Genomic DNA, 18,861 nt, shown 5'->3' with positions numbered 1-18,861 from the left:
GTAATATTTCTTTCAATTTAAGCAAGCTGGAAACCTCATAGAAGATACATTGCATAGTACAGTGATACGCGTATTCTGCTAAAACTTTCTAAAATATTGCTTTCACTATTCTTACTTGAAATGCCTCCTTGAAAGCTAACTGTAAAGCCACCATCACATTGTCTACACTGAAGCCCATCTCAATTATGCGATCCAAGACATAGCAAGTATTTCTAAACCATAAATTAAAGTAGTTAATTATGATGATGAATTTAATTTAATGATATTTGCATTTCACACTTTTTCAATTTATTGATTTAGAAAAAAAAAATTTAATGCTTATTCAACCTTAAATCATTTTATCATAGAAGTCAATGTTTATGTGCAATCAAAATTTTATTGACTTTTAAAAGAGATATAATATACATGCACATGTTCCAACGACAGAAAAATTTTAAAAAATAGTTTTAAACTGTAAGCTTTATTGCAGTATACAACACCCATGCCTGCTGCATTCATTCCACACTTACTTATCAAGATACCACTTGGACTGTTTTGTCAAGAGTTGTATCCACAGGGTTAAGATCTTTATCAGATATGAAGCATCCACTCTATTTACATGTGAACCAGAGGCTTGATTCTGAAATGGAGAAGTCAGACACATAAAAAATACTTGCAATGAACGGTTTTCAAAAACAAAAAACCCCAATTTTTATAATTTCTTTACAAGTAGACGCTGTGGCTGATGTAAATTGATAGACCAACAATATCAGATTAAATAAATAAGAGTCAATAGCCTAAAGAAAATGATATGAAATTTCAGAGTAAAAATTAATTTAACCCATCTCTTAAGTAAGACATACTGAATCATGTGGTATTTGCTTTCTCAAAATCCTAAACATAAATAAGCATATATTTGAAAATTGCAGAATTAGGCAATTACAGTCATGCACAACAATATACATTATGGCTCACCATGATCATATTTGAAAAGTTCTCTGTGACTGGCCCAGGAAAGTCGTGTGACCAGAGGCTTTTGGCAGATTTCATGAATGATTCGTCAGCTGAGAGAAGCAACTGTACTACTTTAAGAAACCTAAACAATAAAATTTAAAAATTTAAAATTATAAGTTTGTACGTGTCTGAATCCGATCCATGTACAGTAAAACATGCTTATAGCAAACACATTTAATATTATAAATTGATGATTACAACCATGTGATTTTCACTTCCCATGACTGTAAAAATGTACAGTATTGTTAACTTAATGGATATAACAGAATACATTTATATCTAAAAGCAAATTTAATTCCTTTATCCCTGGCACTTCAATATTAGCATTTTTCACTTTACCCATGAATTGAGAATCAGCACTGTCTTGTACAGCTGATCTTACTTGTCATTTTGAATGAGAGCCTGGGGTTTGTTGACAAACAATGGCACCACGTATCTCAGGACGTGGAGGGTGGGGAGATAGTGGTAGTTCTCAGCCAGCACCACCAGGTGGTCCAATCCCTCACTCAGGAAATCAGCATCACTGAAAAAAACAAATTTTTTGAAATGCAAAAATTTACTTTATAAAAATGCTTGAAAATTTGTTGTTGTTTTTTTTCAATACAGAATTTCTTTTCATGTGGATTTATTTACATTTAAACTTTGTATCTCTAAAACTGAGAATTGAAATATGAGAAAATCAATATCTTGATTAAATTGGCAGTCAAAACCATTTTCTTCTTTTTAATGAAGGTCTTGTTGAATTTAAGTTAACAAGGTTAAATTTGACTGCACTTACCTATGTCCAAATTTAGTTATAACCAAAGCCATGTAACAAGCCATGCCGTTTTTCTCCTTCAGACCTTTCAGGATTGGTAGAAGTGAGTTGTCATTGGCTAACTCTGGCACGCCTCCACTGATATTAGCCAATGCAATGTCAGCTGATGGAAAGCTGCTCTGATGAAGGTGCAACTTTACGGCCACATTCCATGCCCACATATTAAACACTTGCTCATTGGTCTGTTGTTGTTTCATTGCTGAAGCAAGCTGAAATCAAATGTTTGACTATCATCTTCATTCTGACCTCAACTATTAATCATTTAACTCAGTAAAAGCTTCCATAATAAAACAATTTTGCAAAAGAAGCTTTCAAAGTGAATGGAATGTAAATCATATGAATATCTAATTAAAGCAAATTTCAAATGCATTTTTAAAACATTTTGAATAAAATTTCCCTCAAAAGGATCATACATAGTCACGATAATTTTTACCTGTTTAAAGCTTTCTGTGATGTAGAAACCCATGTTTTTGTTAGTGATGAATTTACCAAAGGCCTCTGTCAGCAATACAGCTATTTGTTTGTGAATTTCATATGGCAGAAACAGTCTCTTGGTCTGTAAGAGAAAACACACAATTGCAAATACATGTATGATGTCTATAGGAAATATATAATGATTCCTACTAGAATCTTAGTACAAGTGAATTCCATTTTAACTCCTGCCACTCCTAAGCTTACCTTTTGATCCACTCCCCAGTTAAGCTGACTAAGCACATGTCTTGTGAGTTGATTCTGGGGCTGGTTGAGATCAGATGACATCAGCCACTGTTTTAAAACAATTATATCAGGCTCACAGGGAATCCACTGGTAAAATGGCAGAGCTTGGAAAAGGTACAGGGCCATCTGCAAACAGTCAAAAACACTGTAAATCATACAACACCTCAGAATATTAACTTACGAATATCATTATTATGGTTCCCGTAAAACTTGCTTACAAGAGAACGCAGTTATGACAAGGCTGTCAGAAGGCTTAAAATGCCTTAAAATATACATTTTATTTTGAGCTAGAATTTTATTTTAAATATGTAATCCTTGTTTGAAATTGCAGTCAACTTGAGATAAAAGTTTAATCAGGTTTTATTTTAAAGCATTTTTGTGATGTCACATGACTGTGTTGATCACGTGACGGAGATTTATGATATTCCTAATTGTTGCACAAAAATTGCTTCGGCACAAGTGCAATACAAAAATATTGTGCAGAGTTTGTTGCATAGATCAATTCATTGAGATCTCTGGTACATAGAAAGTGCTGGGGGCAGGTTTAATTTTTACTTGTTAAGGAAATATTTTACGAGAAATTCAACTTACCAACATAAAAAAGGTTATTTTCCACTCTTTATCATGATTTATACAAAAATTGATAAACTACACACAATCCCCCAGCAAAATTCCGTGAGAAGTCAAACTTCTCTTGTAGATTCACGCAGAACATCTTCAATTTATCCTTGTCTTTCACTTGTGCCAGTCCAATATAAACACGATTCTTAAATTCTAACTCTGTCTACGGACATGTAAGGGGAGCGTTTCACACATAATTTTTCGCTATTTGAATATGTGCATATCAGACAAGCGAAAGGAATAGGGATATTTAAGTTTCAAATGTTCAACATCATAACAGCACACTGGAGCTTAAAAACACCCTAACAGTTGAATTTAACAACAAATCCCCAAAATAAATCGACATGCCATGTAAAAATTATGATACTTTCCCTGTCATGTCAGCTCAAGTATGTGGTGACTTGACGTCATATTCTATTATGACATCATATCTAGGTAGTTCAGAGAAGTTACTACAGTTTGAACAGTATAATATTTTACGGGCAGCCTTATCCTAGCTGCGAATCTATAACTGTAAAACATGTTTATAACAAAGTTCCAGGGACAGATGATCTTCTGTTATAAACATAATATGTTTTATTATATAGTCTATTTATAGTCCCTATATAATCTATACAAATGCAAACAGTTCATAACACTACGTATTCACCGGATTTTAGGCCGTATTCACCGGAGGGCCAATACGCGTGCAACAGCATTGTGACATCACAATCAAAACATCGAACAACGTTGTAAAGTTGCAACGGCCGCAGCGAGCTACGTATCTGAGCAGGAAAACAATTAATCAAACCTATTTCAGGATTATTTTTTAACATCTGGACGTCTTACACATAGCAAAACACATAGCGGAGGTTACAAACAGTAATCTGGAGATTTTTTTTTAATTTTCAACAATAGAAGATTGCAAATGAAACTGGTGTCGTCATACAGCCTTCAATGTCTTATCTATTCAAATCCCGACTATATAATAAAACAATTATGGACTCTTTTGGTGTGGAATATGGTTTGTTATTCACCAGAAAAATATCTATTGACCCACTTCGCCTCGGTCAAGGATATTTTTGTCTGGTATAATATCCATTACTTTCACAAAATATTTAAATTTTAAAGACATGGGAAATGCATGAATATCACATCCCTTTATGCATCAATTCATTAAAAGCGTGTCCATAGGAACATAGAGCCTCAACATATTACTTTGAGTTGCCATAATTGCTTTATTTTTACAATTCATTAAGAGAAGTTAACTCAAATTATCAGTAATACATATATCATGTACAGTGTATTGGATTTCTTTTCATTAAAATCACAAAGCATATTGATTCAACTTACAGGCCCAATGTTGGCCATGTTATCTTTGGTACCCTGGATGAGAAGAGACAGAATAAATGGGTGGGCGTTGGCTACAGTCACTAGTAAGTCCCTCCCGACTTTGGAGCAGGCTTCTCTTGTCTGGCTACATACATAGCAGATCTAAAACACAGGAAATCAGATGATAGTAAACTACTTTATGCACAAGAAAATTTAAATTCTTCTGCATCATATGGCACAACCTGGTTATGATGAATTGCCAGGGATGACCTAATAGAGTTGCTTTTTGTATGCACATGTACATAATAAATATATGCTCAGATTGTTTATTGGAATTATTGCTTCCTGAATTACAAAATTTTGTCCCGATATGTATATTTGTTTGATGAATAGTACCTCAAATAACCCAAATGCCACAGCCTCGATGAATTCTGTTTCGTCTGCTTTCCTACACTGCGCCATGTTGGCTAGAGCTGTTAACAGGAAGATGACCTCCGAGGTGGGAAGGAGGTTAATAACATCAGCCAACTGTAGCTTACTGTCTGGGTCTGAAATCAAGAAAAAATGTCAGCCATATTACGTTATGTGACTTAAAGAATCATTAGAAAAGTCATCAAACTTTTAGATTATTCAAATTCCCAAAGGCCTAGTATGCAACTTTTATTTTATCACACAAAGTTTCATATTACAAAAAGTTTATAAAATGATAAAATTTTTTGAATTACATTAAAAATTTGCATGATTGAATAAGCTCCTATGTGAATGCTAAACCCTATGACCCTGAAGAATATTGAAAACATATTAATATTTAGTAGAGGACTTTTATATCCACTTTAATTATGCAAACTGTGTTTGTTAGATTTGTAGGAGAAAAGAAATTACAATGTTCACGATTTTTTTTATCCAACCCTTACAAAATGAAAGGAAAAGATTTTTCAGTTTCTTAAGGTTTGTATCCCTTCTGATCATATTAGCAATTTGAAATCTACACTAAACTTCAATAAGTTTTATTCACCCAGTTGTTATTAAGAAGAAATTTTCAAAGAGGTTCATATATTTCTAGTAAAATTTTGTCATTGCGAATATTTCATGATTTGAACAATTTAGAACCGGTCCTTCCACATAAGTCTCTTTTCTATTAAAATATATATATTTCTATGTAAAACTTTGATTCCCCAAAATTAATCGTCGCGAACTAGTTTACCTTATGTAAATCTCGAAATAAAGTCTTCGCGAATAAAAGTTGGTTTACAGTGTTAAAAACTGCCACATCGAGGATCTTTACACTTTGTCACGGATTTTGTAGATTTCATTATTTTGGAAGGACAGAGTATTCTTCTGAGGTTTTTGGGCTGCCTTTTGCTGTTTATCAACTTGAATTTTGAAAGAACATTTGACATTTCTTCATCCGTGGTTCTTAAGAAGAAGATTTTTTAATGACCCCAGATTTTTGAACGATAGGTGTAATATTTGGGTTTTTAGGATTGTAAGTTGTGACTAGTGGTAATATTTTAATATTTTCCTCATCATTAGGAGTTGGATTAATTAATTCTTCTCTGTCTAATTCCTTTGCTTTTCTGATGCCGTTGAAAACCTTCAATTTTTTGTATACTAATCGATGTCTAATGGAAGTATACAGCAAATAGCTAAAACAGGACTGGTGCTGAAATTTAAGTCATCTGACAGAATGATTCAAGTGATAATTGTGTAAATCAAGTAATCATTTATATCTGACCTGCCACAAGTCTCCGGCATTCTTCCTCTGTCGGTAAGTCTGTTAGGATTTTCTGACCTCTTCCTTGATGCATTGACCAGAGCAGCAACCACATGGTTTCCTTGGAGACAGTGGTGTACGGCATGTCTGTCATAAACTGCCAAGATCCCAATCTACAAGTACATAATATGTAAAAGTACATACAGTAAGTCCTCTTGGATCAAATTTGGATATACCCAATCACTCTTACATATTTATTTTATAATAATAGTTGAATGATCTGCACTTTTAATGAAGCTATAGCCAAGTGCTTGTTAGAAGTTTTTCTCGTCATTTTAATCTTACTTTCAGAATGCTTGAAGACTCAATATTTAAATCAAGCTACCATCAAATACAAAGTAGTTACATAGACTGAAAAAAGGAGGCAGCATAACAAATAACATGTAGCTATTCTGACTTACTTTTCTGCAGACAGTATAGTGTTAGAACATCTCTGGAAGAAGCAGTTGTACTCCACTTGCAGTCTTCTGAGCTGAGCTGGCGAAAGAATCCGCCTGTTTAATTCGTAAAAATTTTCACAGTGGTCTGACACATACTGCACAGTCATTCTGCAAGGAAAAATATATAGAATTGTATAAGTATATTAAGACTTTTTTTTTTTTTTGGATTGATATATCATCAAGCAGATTTCTTTCTGATGGCATTATAAAGCAACACACAGATATGAGTTTCATTTCTCATATACATGTTTTGAATATTGAACCTGGATTTATTTATTTCAGGGCATCAACATACTATTCTGCATCTGTCCTTTTTTTATCAAATTAATTTTTGCAACAATAACACTTGAGACTTCAAATTTTCCTTGAACTCTTGCCAAACACAGATATCAGTTTCATTTCTCATATACATGCATTGTTGAGCTGTTTATATCTTGGCATGTTGTAGGTCTGAAGCCTATCTCCACAAAACAAAGGCCAATGTTCTGAAAGCACACCCTAGGAGTATTTATAGGAAAATAATATATCATCACATATCTATTTCAGAAACTGCATCATTTCAGCAATTTTTGAATTACAGGAAAACATGCTTATAATGTTGACAGGCCTGTGTCAATCAATTATTTACAGGGCATTTGCTTCAATTTTATACTATGCTTCATCTGTCCTTTTTTTTTTTATCAAAATAATTTTTGCAACAATAACACTTGAGACTTCAACCATTTTCTCATTAATTTTATTCGTGTACAGTTCCAATCAGGGTAAGTGCAATTTACTTACATTTATTATATTGAAAAGTAACGTAGTGTTATATTGATTGAGCTTATTCTATTTTTATCCATGAGAGAAAGTGTTTGAATTGTATATGGGAATGTTAAGTGCACATGCCAAGGATTTCCACAAAACATAAGTTTATTACAGAAACGTTATATTGTACATTATTTTGCTTTGCCGTACGAAACAGTGTGATACATATTAGTTAAAACTGTGTTTGAACAATTATATGTGTAAACATTTATGATGTGTTGTAAAGCAGCCCGTTTGGGGTCAAGCTTATTATGTCTACACTTTTTTGAAGGTCCCTATAGATACATGTATGTAAATGTGGTTACACGATGGTTTGATGCTGTCGGCGGTGGCAACCTGGACGACTACACGAGGGTGTGGTATGCTAGGCCGAGGCCATAAATTTTCATTTAGTCAGCATTGCAGATGCATAAGACAATTCATGAATAACATTAAAGGCTGTGGTACATGGACCGTTATTAACTCTCTTATAATAAATGACATTTTGAAATTGTTCATATATTTTTCTTTTTTTTATTTGTACATATTTGTTTTATACAAAATTGTAAATACAACAACAATCTTGTTATCACTGATCAAGCTTAGGGTGTCGTGACACACTGATTGAAAAGTAAAGTGATTTTCATTTTCCTTGACTTCATAATATAATGAACACATTATGGATATATCAAATTATGCTTACATCAAAACAAAATCCACCATTCCTAGCACTTCATTATAAGCTTTTTGTGAATTAATTTTTAACTTTTCAGATTAATTGATATTTTTATAAAAGTAATAAGTTATCAAATACAAACTATTCTTACCATCAGAATTCGAAGTCATCAGTAAGATATGCTTGAACACTTCTGCTACCTGTAGCTGATTTAGTATGGCAACTACATCATTTTCATGGAGGTATAACCAAGCATTCTTTGGATCTTCATCCTTCATAGAGTTGAGAACAGTTTTAGTACAGCATTTAACGATCAAAAGAGCATGCAGACTTATGTTAAAAAATTACATTGATTTGTTTTCAGCAATATTTATGTGCATTTTCAGCATAAAGAAATCTTTCAATAATGTACCTCTTCTCCATCAGAATCCACCATGATCCAGTTGTTTGACTGGTTCCCACCCTCCAATGTCGTGCATTTTCCCATCAATGCTACAAAATCATCTCTGCCTCTAAAAAATAAAAAAAAATAGAGTTCAAATAAAACTTACGGTCAGGTAGTAGCATTTCTATGGTACACATCATAACAATATAATTATGTATTATGTGTTAATAATATTGTTTGTGTGTTACAATAAATCTTATACCTTCTGATATACTGAAAAGTGATTTTTTTTTTACTTTAATAAGCATATCAATGGAAAATTGCATTTCAGGAATAAAGGCAATTGCATGTATACATATAAAACATGTATTTTCTTTAACTGCAAGTGAAATACATGTAACAACTAAAAAAATGCTTACATAAGTCATTTGAAATTAATTGACACTTACTTGATAGGCATAAGGACAGTGGCAAGACATGTTAAGAAGTGATCCAAAACTGGACTGTCAAAACTTGATTGGTTCCCATGAGAAGGGAATGTTGGGAACTGAATTAAACTGCTTCCCCACTTTCCAACCCCAGCTGGACAGCGTAAGATGTGATTCAGTACAAATAAATGGTCCTCATAACTTGCAACCCTTACTAAAGCAGATACCTTCAAATATAAAATAATATAACTATCAAAAAAAGATATGAGTTTCAGCACATCACCTCTTAGGGTATTTTAATGAACAGTATTGATCGAGTCAAAAAGTATGTTTGAAACTCAAAGAATACAACTGTCAGTTGACAGACCTACATTTATTTAAGGAATGTTTTCAAGTTTTGTGCGAGTTATTGGTGTGTGAATCACACAGACTTGTCACGTAGGCATATTTCATGAAGGGCGCTATAGTAATATTTTGGCATTCAATTTCATACCAATCTTTGAGTCCATGTTCTAATGCTCTGAACAAATTCCTGATCCTTGATTGGTTGGCGATGAAAGACAAACAGAACTGTAATACAGTCCCGCAGTCGATTGATCTGGTGCTGAACGTCAGGGCTGTGACGATGGCATGCTACAATAAGCAAATGTTTGAAAAAGATTCAAATGAATCAGAATTTTAAATTGAGTGGAAACATTTTTCTATCTCAAACACAATCTACTTATTGCCTGTATCAATATCTCCAAGTGTCCCATCCCTCCTTAACTCAAAGTCTATTCCTCTTGATAGTTTTCTTAAGGAGAGAGCACGCCCTACCTTTGTGTACAAAAATAGAATTTTCTGGGAAAAGATAATCTTCTGAAGATACAAAACCAAAAATGATATTTCAATTTACTCTTTTAGTTATACCCTTGCAATAAAAACCAGTACTGCTTGAAAATTATTTACTGAACAAGTATAAGACACTAAAGGAAGTCTTGATACAGAGTAGTGATTTACCAATCACTGTAGAATTATCTCTATTATCATGGGGTCATTTCTCCTTTAGATTCGTTTATCTTTTGATAAACAATATAACTCTCACTGGTAAAAATTATTATTATTTCTTAATTCATAAATTGTCTGACAAATGAAAAGTGGATTTCTGTTTATGTATGCTGAAATTGTTGATGACCTTAAAATATGATTGTATCTAAAAGATATAAATATGTTTACAGTTGGCTATTCAAAATAAACAAATTAAGCAATTTAATTTCAGTTGTTTTGGTTGTTTCGAGAGATCAATCAAACTTTTATATGGATGTTCTGAGAGATAATGAACCTGTCAAACAAAAATGTTTTGAGAAGAAAAAATAGTACGTTACTTAATATGTTTATTTGCAGCAACATCTTATTAAGAACTGACAAAAACGGTTTGACTTAAAATTGGTAGTTACTTAATATGTTAATTGCAGCAACATTTCATTAATTGACAAAAAACAAGGGGGTTCACACACCTTGTACAGGTGCATTCCTGGGGATATCTCGGAGAATAGGTGACGATGTAAATAAATCATGTATGTACGATTCTACCTGCAATCTGCAAATAACATCCTCATTAAAGGAGATACATAACAATTACATTTATCTATAAAAAATCAAAGACCTTTTTGATTCACTAACTGACGTAGTACATGTACCATGATCATACTAAGTTTATCTAAAATTAATTGTTTTGTTTTAATTTATTAATTTGAAAATTAACATTAAAAATCGTTGACATGGTTGTCATGGTTACCTGGCAAGCTGTGAGGAGTATGAATACAATGCCAGCTGATTCTGAATGTTGTGTCGAATTGAGGTCAAGGTCTTCTTACAGTTGCTAAATGTGTCGTCATGAAAGTCTATCGATTCATACATGTGTGTTGTCTTACAAGATGCCCCATCTCCACACACACCCTGTCAAAATCCAAGTTTACATAAACATGATAAAAATGATATTTTTTATTTGCAGGAAAAATAATGTGAAATCACAAGCATTCATGGGGGTTTAAATTTCACTGTTTTTATGTATGATGAGACCCACTTAATCATGTCATCCACAAAATGTAAATTTAAAAAAATAATAACAATAACTCATTCATCCCTTAACCTATATAAATGAAAAGAATGATTAATTCTCACCACCCCATCTCCTCAAAATCACCACCCACAGAGCTAAAATGCATAATACCACCTTGGCCAGCATGGACTTAAAGTGTATGACCATGACCCAGCTAATATAATAAAATACAACCTTTATTAACCAAAGTACCGTTAAACTTTAAAAGCATACCCCCATTCCTAATTTTTACCCCCCCTCCCCCAACAAAGGAACAAACTCACACACTCCCTTCGAACAACACAGTGCCAAAAAGGAAATCATTATGATTCTATATAAAAAAAACTACCTTGGCCAGCATGGACTCTTTGACTGTGACCGAGCTGTTGATAAAACCTTAACCTAATTATAAATTAAACTCTGAAAGACTACCCCTCTCCCCATTTTACACCCCCCCCCCAAATCCTAACAATCACTGCCCACACAGAGCTAAAAATGATAATGATTCTATTTAGAATTCTACCTTGGCCAGCATGGACTGTTTGACGGTGACCCAGCTCTGCTCCTTGTACTGTGTGTAGTCTGCCTGTAGGACCTGTACCTCCTGCTCCGCGCTCAGAAAGTGTCGCCTCGCACCGAGATAACTCAGGAGTATCTCATAAAACTCGTGGTTCTCACGCTTAAGTTCACTCTGTAGAAATATAGAGAGTGTAAAAATAAAGACAAAGAAACAGATCATTCTTCTGTGTGACTTTGAGCTTGTATAACATGTATAACATAGCAAGATTATGAATGTGCATTAGACTTTTAAAATCAGTTATCTTAAGCAGAATAAAAATATTTTGTTCATAATTAGTATCTGCGTCATTCAGTATATTCATATTGATCCAAAATTTCCTTTCATTAACACTTTCAATCCCACAGCAATTCAGAAAACTACTTTTTTCAAATGTAAAAGGATACAATCATGTTTTGTTTCAGAAAGATAAATTGGAAATATTTGCAGCAATGCATAACCAAATAAAAGACTTTTCTTTTATCATGTTAATCACGTTAATTGTACCGATAATTGAAGATGTTCATAATAAACCGACCCTTTTTCTTGCAGATATTAATATATTATTAATACATGTACCTGCATGAGCATGATGAGGCGTTTATAATTATCACATTTTAAAACATCATCATCTTCAAATTTTAATCAATTATTAAGTATCCAATTAAACGTACTTACCTGATGCAAATATATCAAATTGTGTGAGCAGTTTTTGCAACACTAATATCATGAATATACGACGTGTAATATTAATATCTTTACAGAGAAATTTCATTGGATCCTTATTTTTGTACATGTGCATTTCTAAACCTCATTATCACTATATTATATGTCCACTTAATACCTGTATAAATCTGTCAATAAATGCTGGATTGTGAACCAACTGAGCGTTGTAGTACAAACTCTTCATCTGCTCTCTGGTCAATGGCTGAATCCTGTCATGGTATGCCTCCTTTTCCACAGGCCCTAGTTGTTTTGGTCGTTCCATTCGTTCCATTGGATGTTCCACACCAGGGGCTGTCGCAGTGATTGAAGTGGTTCCAACAGAACATGATATGACCTCCAGTTTCCCTGTACTCATGGTAACCTGTTCCATAAACTTATCCAAAACTGGGTACAGCTGGTCTGAAGATTTTTCCGAAGAAGTCTGATTTGACACAATATCCGTCTGCTCATCTTCTAACTTTGCAGACGCTGCATTTTCTGTCCTTTCATTTTCTTTTCTATTCAGTTCCTCACCCTTTGGTGTCAGATCAAATTCTCCATCAAGTACACTTGTTCTAGATTCCTCCTCTTTAGAATATGTCTGTTTATCACTACCAATCTCCTCCTTTTCAAGTGTCACGCAACCTTTTGATATTGTTGCTTCAACGTGACCTTTAGAATCACAGGTTTCTTGAGTGATATTGCTATCTATTTCTTGCTGTTGATCTATTTCTACATCACAAGTTTCCTGTGTTGAATTTCCTTCTGTCTCTTGCTTTTGGTCTATTTCTACATCAACAAGTAAATTTTTATCTCCACTCTCTAATGAGGATACAGCTGAATGGAAGCTCTCACTTCTGTTCACAGACGGATCCATTCCTTCACTTTCATTACTCTCTGTTCTATTCTTAGATTCAGGAAGCTCTTCCATCCTTCCTTTGAGTTGTTCAGATTTTAATTCACTTTCCTGCTCAGAACTTTCCCTGGTCATTGTCCCATTACATTCATCCGGCACATTTCCGGATTTCCGCTCAACTGGAATCTCCACTTTATCCGGAGGTTCCGGATCTGTTTTTGGTGGTTCCGGCAGAGTCTCTACTAGTATCTCTATTTTTACCTCTTCTTTCCCTTCATTGAGCCTCTCTACGGGAATTTCCTTTGGTTCGAAATCTTTGACATTCTCATAGCAGGAAACATTCTGAGAACTGGAAGAGTCCACTTCATTACTAAATTCTTTAAAGTCTGATTTCTCCCTCTGTTTTTTATTCTGAAAAATATTTTGAAAAGAATTGCATAAACTGAACAACATTTTTTTATTGTTAGGATATTCAATTATACTTTGTTATATTCACTGAGTGAATGATGGGTTTTCTGATTGTGAAGGGCTATCTATTTAATCAATGGTGAATTATCTAGATTAATCATCCAAACATTATTTGATAATCAAAAAGATACTAAAACATTCATTAAGTTGCACTAAATCAGTATATAATGCATGAATTCACTGACAAGTATATAATCAATCCTAAAATCCTAAAACCCATGTTTTTATAGTATTTTATTATATGTATTAACAAAATTATTGGGGGCATGCCCCTTCACCCCCACCCTGGTGGCCATGAATATTAGGAAAATATAATGTCAAGTGCCAATCTGAGAAAAAAATTAAAGTGATTTAAATTTCATGTCAAGCAACACAATTCTATTTATCATGTTTATCACATACAAGTATGACTTTGCAAGTACAGTGGACCTTCAGATATCCGGACGCCAGATATCCGGATGCTTCAGTATCCGGACGATTTTTTATCGGAACGAAATTTTCAAATGTTATTTTGTCTTGTTTAACTGGTGATTCAGATATCCGGATGCTTCACATATCCGGACAAATTGACTGGGAACCAACGCGTCCGGATAAATGAGGGTCCACTGTAGTTGACTGACCAATGCTGAAAAGTTATAAAATATGAAATTCTCCCCAGAGGTGCGCAGAAAATCTTGAGCCGTAAATTCATTATTGCACCATTTTTGCACTACAGCATCTGTAGTGTTATAGTTAAAGACTATAATATATAAAACCATAAGGTTATAGTGTTGCATCTAATTCAACTAGACACTTGGGTTTCTCTGTAAACTCTGATGATCAGGAGATTATAAGGAGATGGCAAGTGTCTGGTTGAACAAGTCAAGACAACTTTCTATATGACATGGAGTTTACAGTCCTGAGGTATCTATAAGGCCATAATAAATAAACTGCTAGATTCTCATCCGAATTTTTTTAAAAATCGAGGCGGGCGGGCGGCTTTTATTTTATATTTTTTATTTTTTCAATTTTGCAGATTTTTTATTGACCTGGTCAATCGGTGTAATTTTACATACAATACCCGAATAAAAGTCATAGTAAAGGTTCAATTTTCTCTTACTTCACATCATCACCAATATTTTTCAACCAATGACCCTTATTTAAAATATCTATGCATGTATTACAGCAATTACCATCTTTTCAGCTGTCAAAATCATGTCGACTTTCGCGGGATTTAAAACGAAAGTAGAATGGTAGATGAATACCGATCTCGATAAAAAATAAGACGAACAAAAACAGAAATAAAAAAAATCGAGGCGGGGGTATAAAATCGGGGCGGGCGGGGATGAGAATCTAGGAATATTTTTATTATGGCCTAATGGGGATCTGCACTTTGTGATGTCATGCTTTATTTACTTTAATTACTTACAAGTTTGCTCACTTGATGTGGTATTCTAATGCTATTAAACTTAGTTATTAACAAGGAAGAATCTATGGGCGTATTTGATTTAAACACAAACTGCAACTCTTGAGTCGGATTTCTAAATAAAACACCTCGAACACGACGCGCGTGTTGTAGAATTAGGTCACAAACATACTCTCCAATTTTATAAGAGTGAACAAGAACAAAGATGGCTGCTAACATTGACAAGGAAGGGAAAGTGGGATGATGAGGCATATTTTTTTGATAATATATTTTTTTGATTAAAATCTTAAAAATTGATTATCATTTTAATTAGTAAATAAGGATATTGGGTAATAATTCAGAAGAGGAGGCATAAAAAAATTAATTCACTCACAAATGTACCAATTTTTGCCACATTACATCTGTTTTTCGTGGATTTTAGGCAGAAAAAATAAACAATAGAAATTCGTCGTTTTCCCAAATATCGCCCTTTTCTTTGCTTTCCAAAAAAGCATCAACAAAATATAGGCAAAACAATGTCTCGGCATTTTCAATGCACTCGAGTTGTGTTCTTGCCGTTTGATTAAAAAGAGAATACGTTCGTTTGTGCGCATGCTTAATATCAACTCGCCTCAATACTTGAGTTGACAAATCAAATACGCCCTATACTACCTATAAAAATGAAGGTCTCTTGGTTATAATTAAAATTGAATCTTAATAAAATGATTGGTTGTTGACAACCTGTAGACAATAACTGGCAGGTTAATATATTTTTCACTTTGGTTAACCACAAAACTTGGTGATAACTGATTGGAAGTAATTATTCTACATAACACATATTTAGCTATTTCTAACAAGATGAGTTTTGTGTGCAAAAAGAAAGAATCTGTATTTCCATTATGTTCCTTCATGTTCCTTTCATATCTCGACATATCTGTCTGAGATTTACATGACCTATGTAATCCCAAATCTCCCATGTGATTATGATTACCATTATGCAACATCTAGGCTATATTACTGTCGTGTTCATACAATGATTGCATGGGTTTCTTTCAATTATTTGCATGAAAATTAAGTGCTACTGAAAACATAAACTGATACATTTCCAAAAAAAAAAAACTAATGCCATTCATTAATCAACGATCAAAACAAAAGTTACGTACGTTTGCATCAGCTGTTCATCTAATTTCAAACACTACAATTCATTCATTAATTTCGTAGCCTCGGTTCACGGGTGAAACAAATGTGAACTTACACCCAAAAAAATTTCTATAGTACTTTCTATGGCATTTTCTGAATAAGCTATACATACTTTTACTTTAGATTTGCTACTTCTGTCTCGAACTGCTTCTGCCATCTTTTTTGTTTTTGTTCGTCACATGAAGTCCTTTCGGAATTGTGTTTATATTTTTCTTTCGATGCTGACTATCTAAATGCCAGAAAGTTCCGAAAGGATTGAAAGAATCGAAGCGCCATCTGGAGATGAATTGTGACATGACGTCACACCCTGAAAAAACTGATGCAATGAGAGTTTGAGTCTCTAAAATTCATTAACACTTTGGAATAAGGTTGATAAAAAATAAAATATACTTATGCAACATCACTTTCTATAACAAATATTATGCTTTTTTAATTTTTACTGTATGCATTCAACTCTCCTTATCGAGACAGTAGATCTAAATATAATTTGGGAGTATAAAATACCTTTAGTGTATTGTAAATACTTAAAACATGCTAAAATGTAACTGAAAAAGAGTAAAAATATATTTTTTTAAACAGTAAGTGTTCGTTACTTCTGCCGCGTCCTTGGTGTTACCTAAACATAAAAGTTATCTGTAACAGTTATCTTTACTCAATGAACTCTTCTGAATCAGCCGCTTTCTAAACATCTTTTACACGCCAATATATAAAAAGACACAAAATACACTTGTTTCACCCCGTAGACACAATATATGGTTTCAGTTGAGTTTGGTTGAAAGAGTAATTATTTGTTTAGTCCTTGGAGTTACTTTAATAATGGGATGATAAAATGAAATACAATGTTTTTGATGCATTGAGTGACTTTGTAGTAAAATACACATTCTCTAGGTGCTGTGCTCTATCTTCATAAGTCAGTCATTGTTTTTATACATGTACTTACAACTTTTGATGTAATAATTCCCTGGCGTTACTGTCCATTTTGTTACTGTAGGAAAAGTTACTCGAAGGACATATTTAATTACTCTATGGACAATCTGTACAGAAACTTCAATATTTACATTTTAAAAATACAATATAATGTGTAAAGTTTATCGAAAATAATATATCAATAATATTTGTATCATCTGAGCATATGTTTTACATACAATATTTTATACATGCTACAAATTAATTCAATAAACGATACGCGTATCACAAAGGACAAATTTGGTAACTCCATGGATGTCAAAATGATGAAACGTACATTATAAATATACTCTTGTATTTACACTTGTTTCAGCAGTAGCGTAGAGAGTCTTTATTTATTTTGAGTAAATTGAAATCTCAAAATTTCTTATGAAATACATTGTTACCCCCTTTTAACCCTATAATACTTAACTGTGGTAACATTAAAGACAAATTCAGTTACTCAAGGGACAAAGAAAGCATTGAAGATAGAAAAATGAAATAAAAATATCACGTATGCAGAAGTCGTAATTGTGTTCAATGTATAAAAGAAAGCAATTGTGGGGAGTTGGTACAATTTGACTTACATTTAAAAAAAATTAAGTTCTTAAAAATGAGATGGTTAAAGTGGTAACTCCAGGGAAGTTTAGGAATACAAGGGAATAAAATAAGAATCCAGGATTTGATGATATATAACATTTTTTACTCGGAAACCTGTTGATTCTATGTCATGTTCTCTCGATGAAGATATTGGAAGGACGAAACATTTCAAAAGTTGCAAAAAAGAGACAGACATACAAGTGAAAGATCCAATGAATTCAGACACCTTCTTAACGTCAGATAGAGAACATTTGACTATTCTAGCATGGAATGAGTATGTCCGACGATAAAATAGTTACGAATTTTTCATCACTATCAAAAGCGATATCGAAAGATTGTAATTCCGAGGAACAAGGCATCTGTCAACAATCATGAATTGTTGTTTGAATGTAGATGAAGATACTCTTCATGCAGATTTGTCTAATTTAGTTACCCAGTAAGGGTTGGAAATTGTTTGTAAACCTTGCACTATAGAGCAGCTGAAGTAAGAGTGGACATTATATTAGAGGCAGTACTTAATATGGATCTCTATCTTTCCCAGCATATCTTGAAATTTATATCAAACAACAAATAGGCATTAGACAAAGGTATATACTTTTTATTCTGGTGAGTATGCAGCTGATCAACACTTAACATATAATCAAATAATTTATGAAAAAGGAAAGGCAGAAAGTTGGGGTATTAAGAGGACAAAACAGTACATTTGAAGAGAAACCAAAGCAACCAGAGTTCCTGGAGAAAAATTCGAATAAAAATGCTGAAAACACGGAGAGCCTGGAAAAGAAAACAGATAAAATTGCTGAAACACTGGTAAAGAGACAATCAGAAATGTGATCAAAGCAGTAATGAAAAAAAAAAAACTAAATACGACCAAAAGCTGTAAAAGATGAATATTAGTACAACATAGGTGCTGTTTTGGTTATATAAACTGGTCCTCCACATCCTGTGGGTAGGAAATAATTAATAGATAGCCCAGTGTGGAAGGAGGCTGCATGTAAAACAACAAACAAAATAGGATATCCTTTGTGTTACATTTTGTCTTTGGTGTTACAACTCCTTTTAGGACATACAAATACTTGTATATGTACTGATCAATGATTCTAGGTCCTATGATAGTAA

At 33.3% G+C, this 18,861-nt stretch overlaps 1 protein-coding gene across 1 annotated transcript in view; it reads right to left on the bottom strand.

Moving 5' to 3' along the window:
- LOC134251784 (ectopic P granules protein 5 homolog) overlaps positions 1 to 16,454 on the bottom strand; it is a 32,198-nt gene extending 15,744 nt beyond the window's left edge. The window contains 20 exon segments of the mRNA XM_062734200.1: positions 116 to 212; positions 510 to 619; positions 955 to 1,075; positions 1,376 to 1,516; positions 1,772 to 2,019; positions 2,244 to 2,366; positions 2,489 to 2,653; positions 4,481 to 4,621; positions 4,856 to 5,007; positions 6,195 to 6,346; positions 6,635 to 6,781; positions 8,274 to 8,407; positions 8,548 to 8,647; positions 8,970 to 9,175; positions 9,442 to 9,581; positions 10,445 to 10,527; positions 10,726 to 10,886; positions 11,552 to 11,719; positions 12,429 to 13,556; positions 16,310 to 16,454. Of these exon segments, the coding sequence (XP_062590184.1) occupies positions 116 to 212; positions 510 to 619; positions 955 to 1,075; positions 1,376 to 1,516; positions 1,772 to 2,019; positions 2,244 to 2,366; positions 2,489 to 2,653; positions 4,481 to 4,621; positions 4,856 to 5,007; positions 6,195 to 6,346; positions 6,635 to 6,781; positions 8,274 to 8,407; positions 8,548 to 8,647; positions 8,970 to 9,175; positions 9,442 to 9,581; positions 10,445 to 10,527; positions 10,726 to 10,886; positions 11,552 to 11,719; positions 12,429 to 13,556; positions 16,310 to 16,354 (3,762 nt within the window). The 5' untranslated portion in view covers positions 16,355 to 16,454.
- Between the last annotated feature and the right edge of the window lie 2,407 nt (positions 16,455 to 18,861).

The sequence above is a fragment of the Saccostrea cucullata genome, unplaced genomic scaffold (assembly GCF_032062105.1).
Source record: "Saccostrea cucullata isolate Sc308-1 unplaced genomic scaffold, CSIRO_AGI_Scuc_v1 ctg118, whole genome shotgun sequence".
NCBI classification, from domain to species: domain Eukaryota; kingdom Metazoa; phylum Mollusca; class Bivalvia; order Ostreida; family Ostreidae; genus Saccostrea; species Saccostrea cuccullata.
The sequence above is the reverse complement of the archived record's forward strand: the minus strand, read 5'-3'. Positions and strand labels throughout refer to the sequence as shown.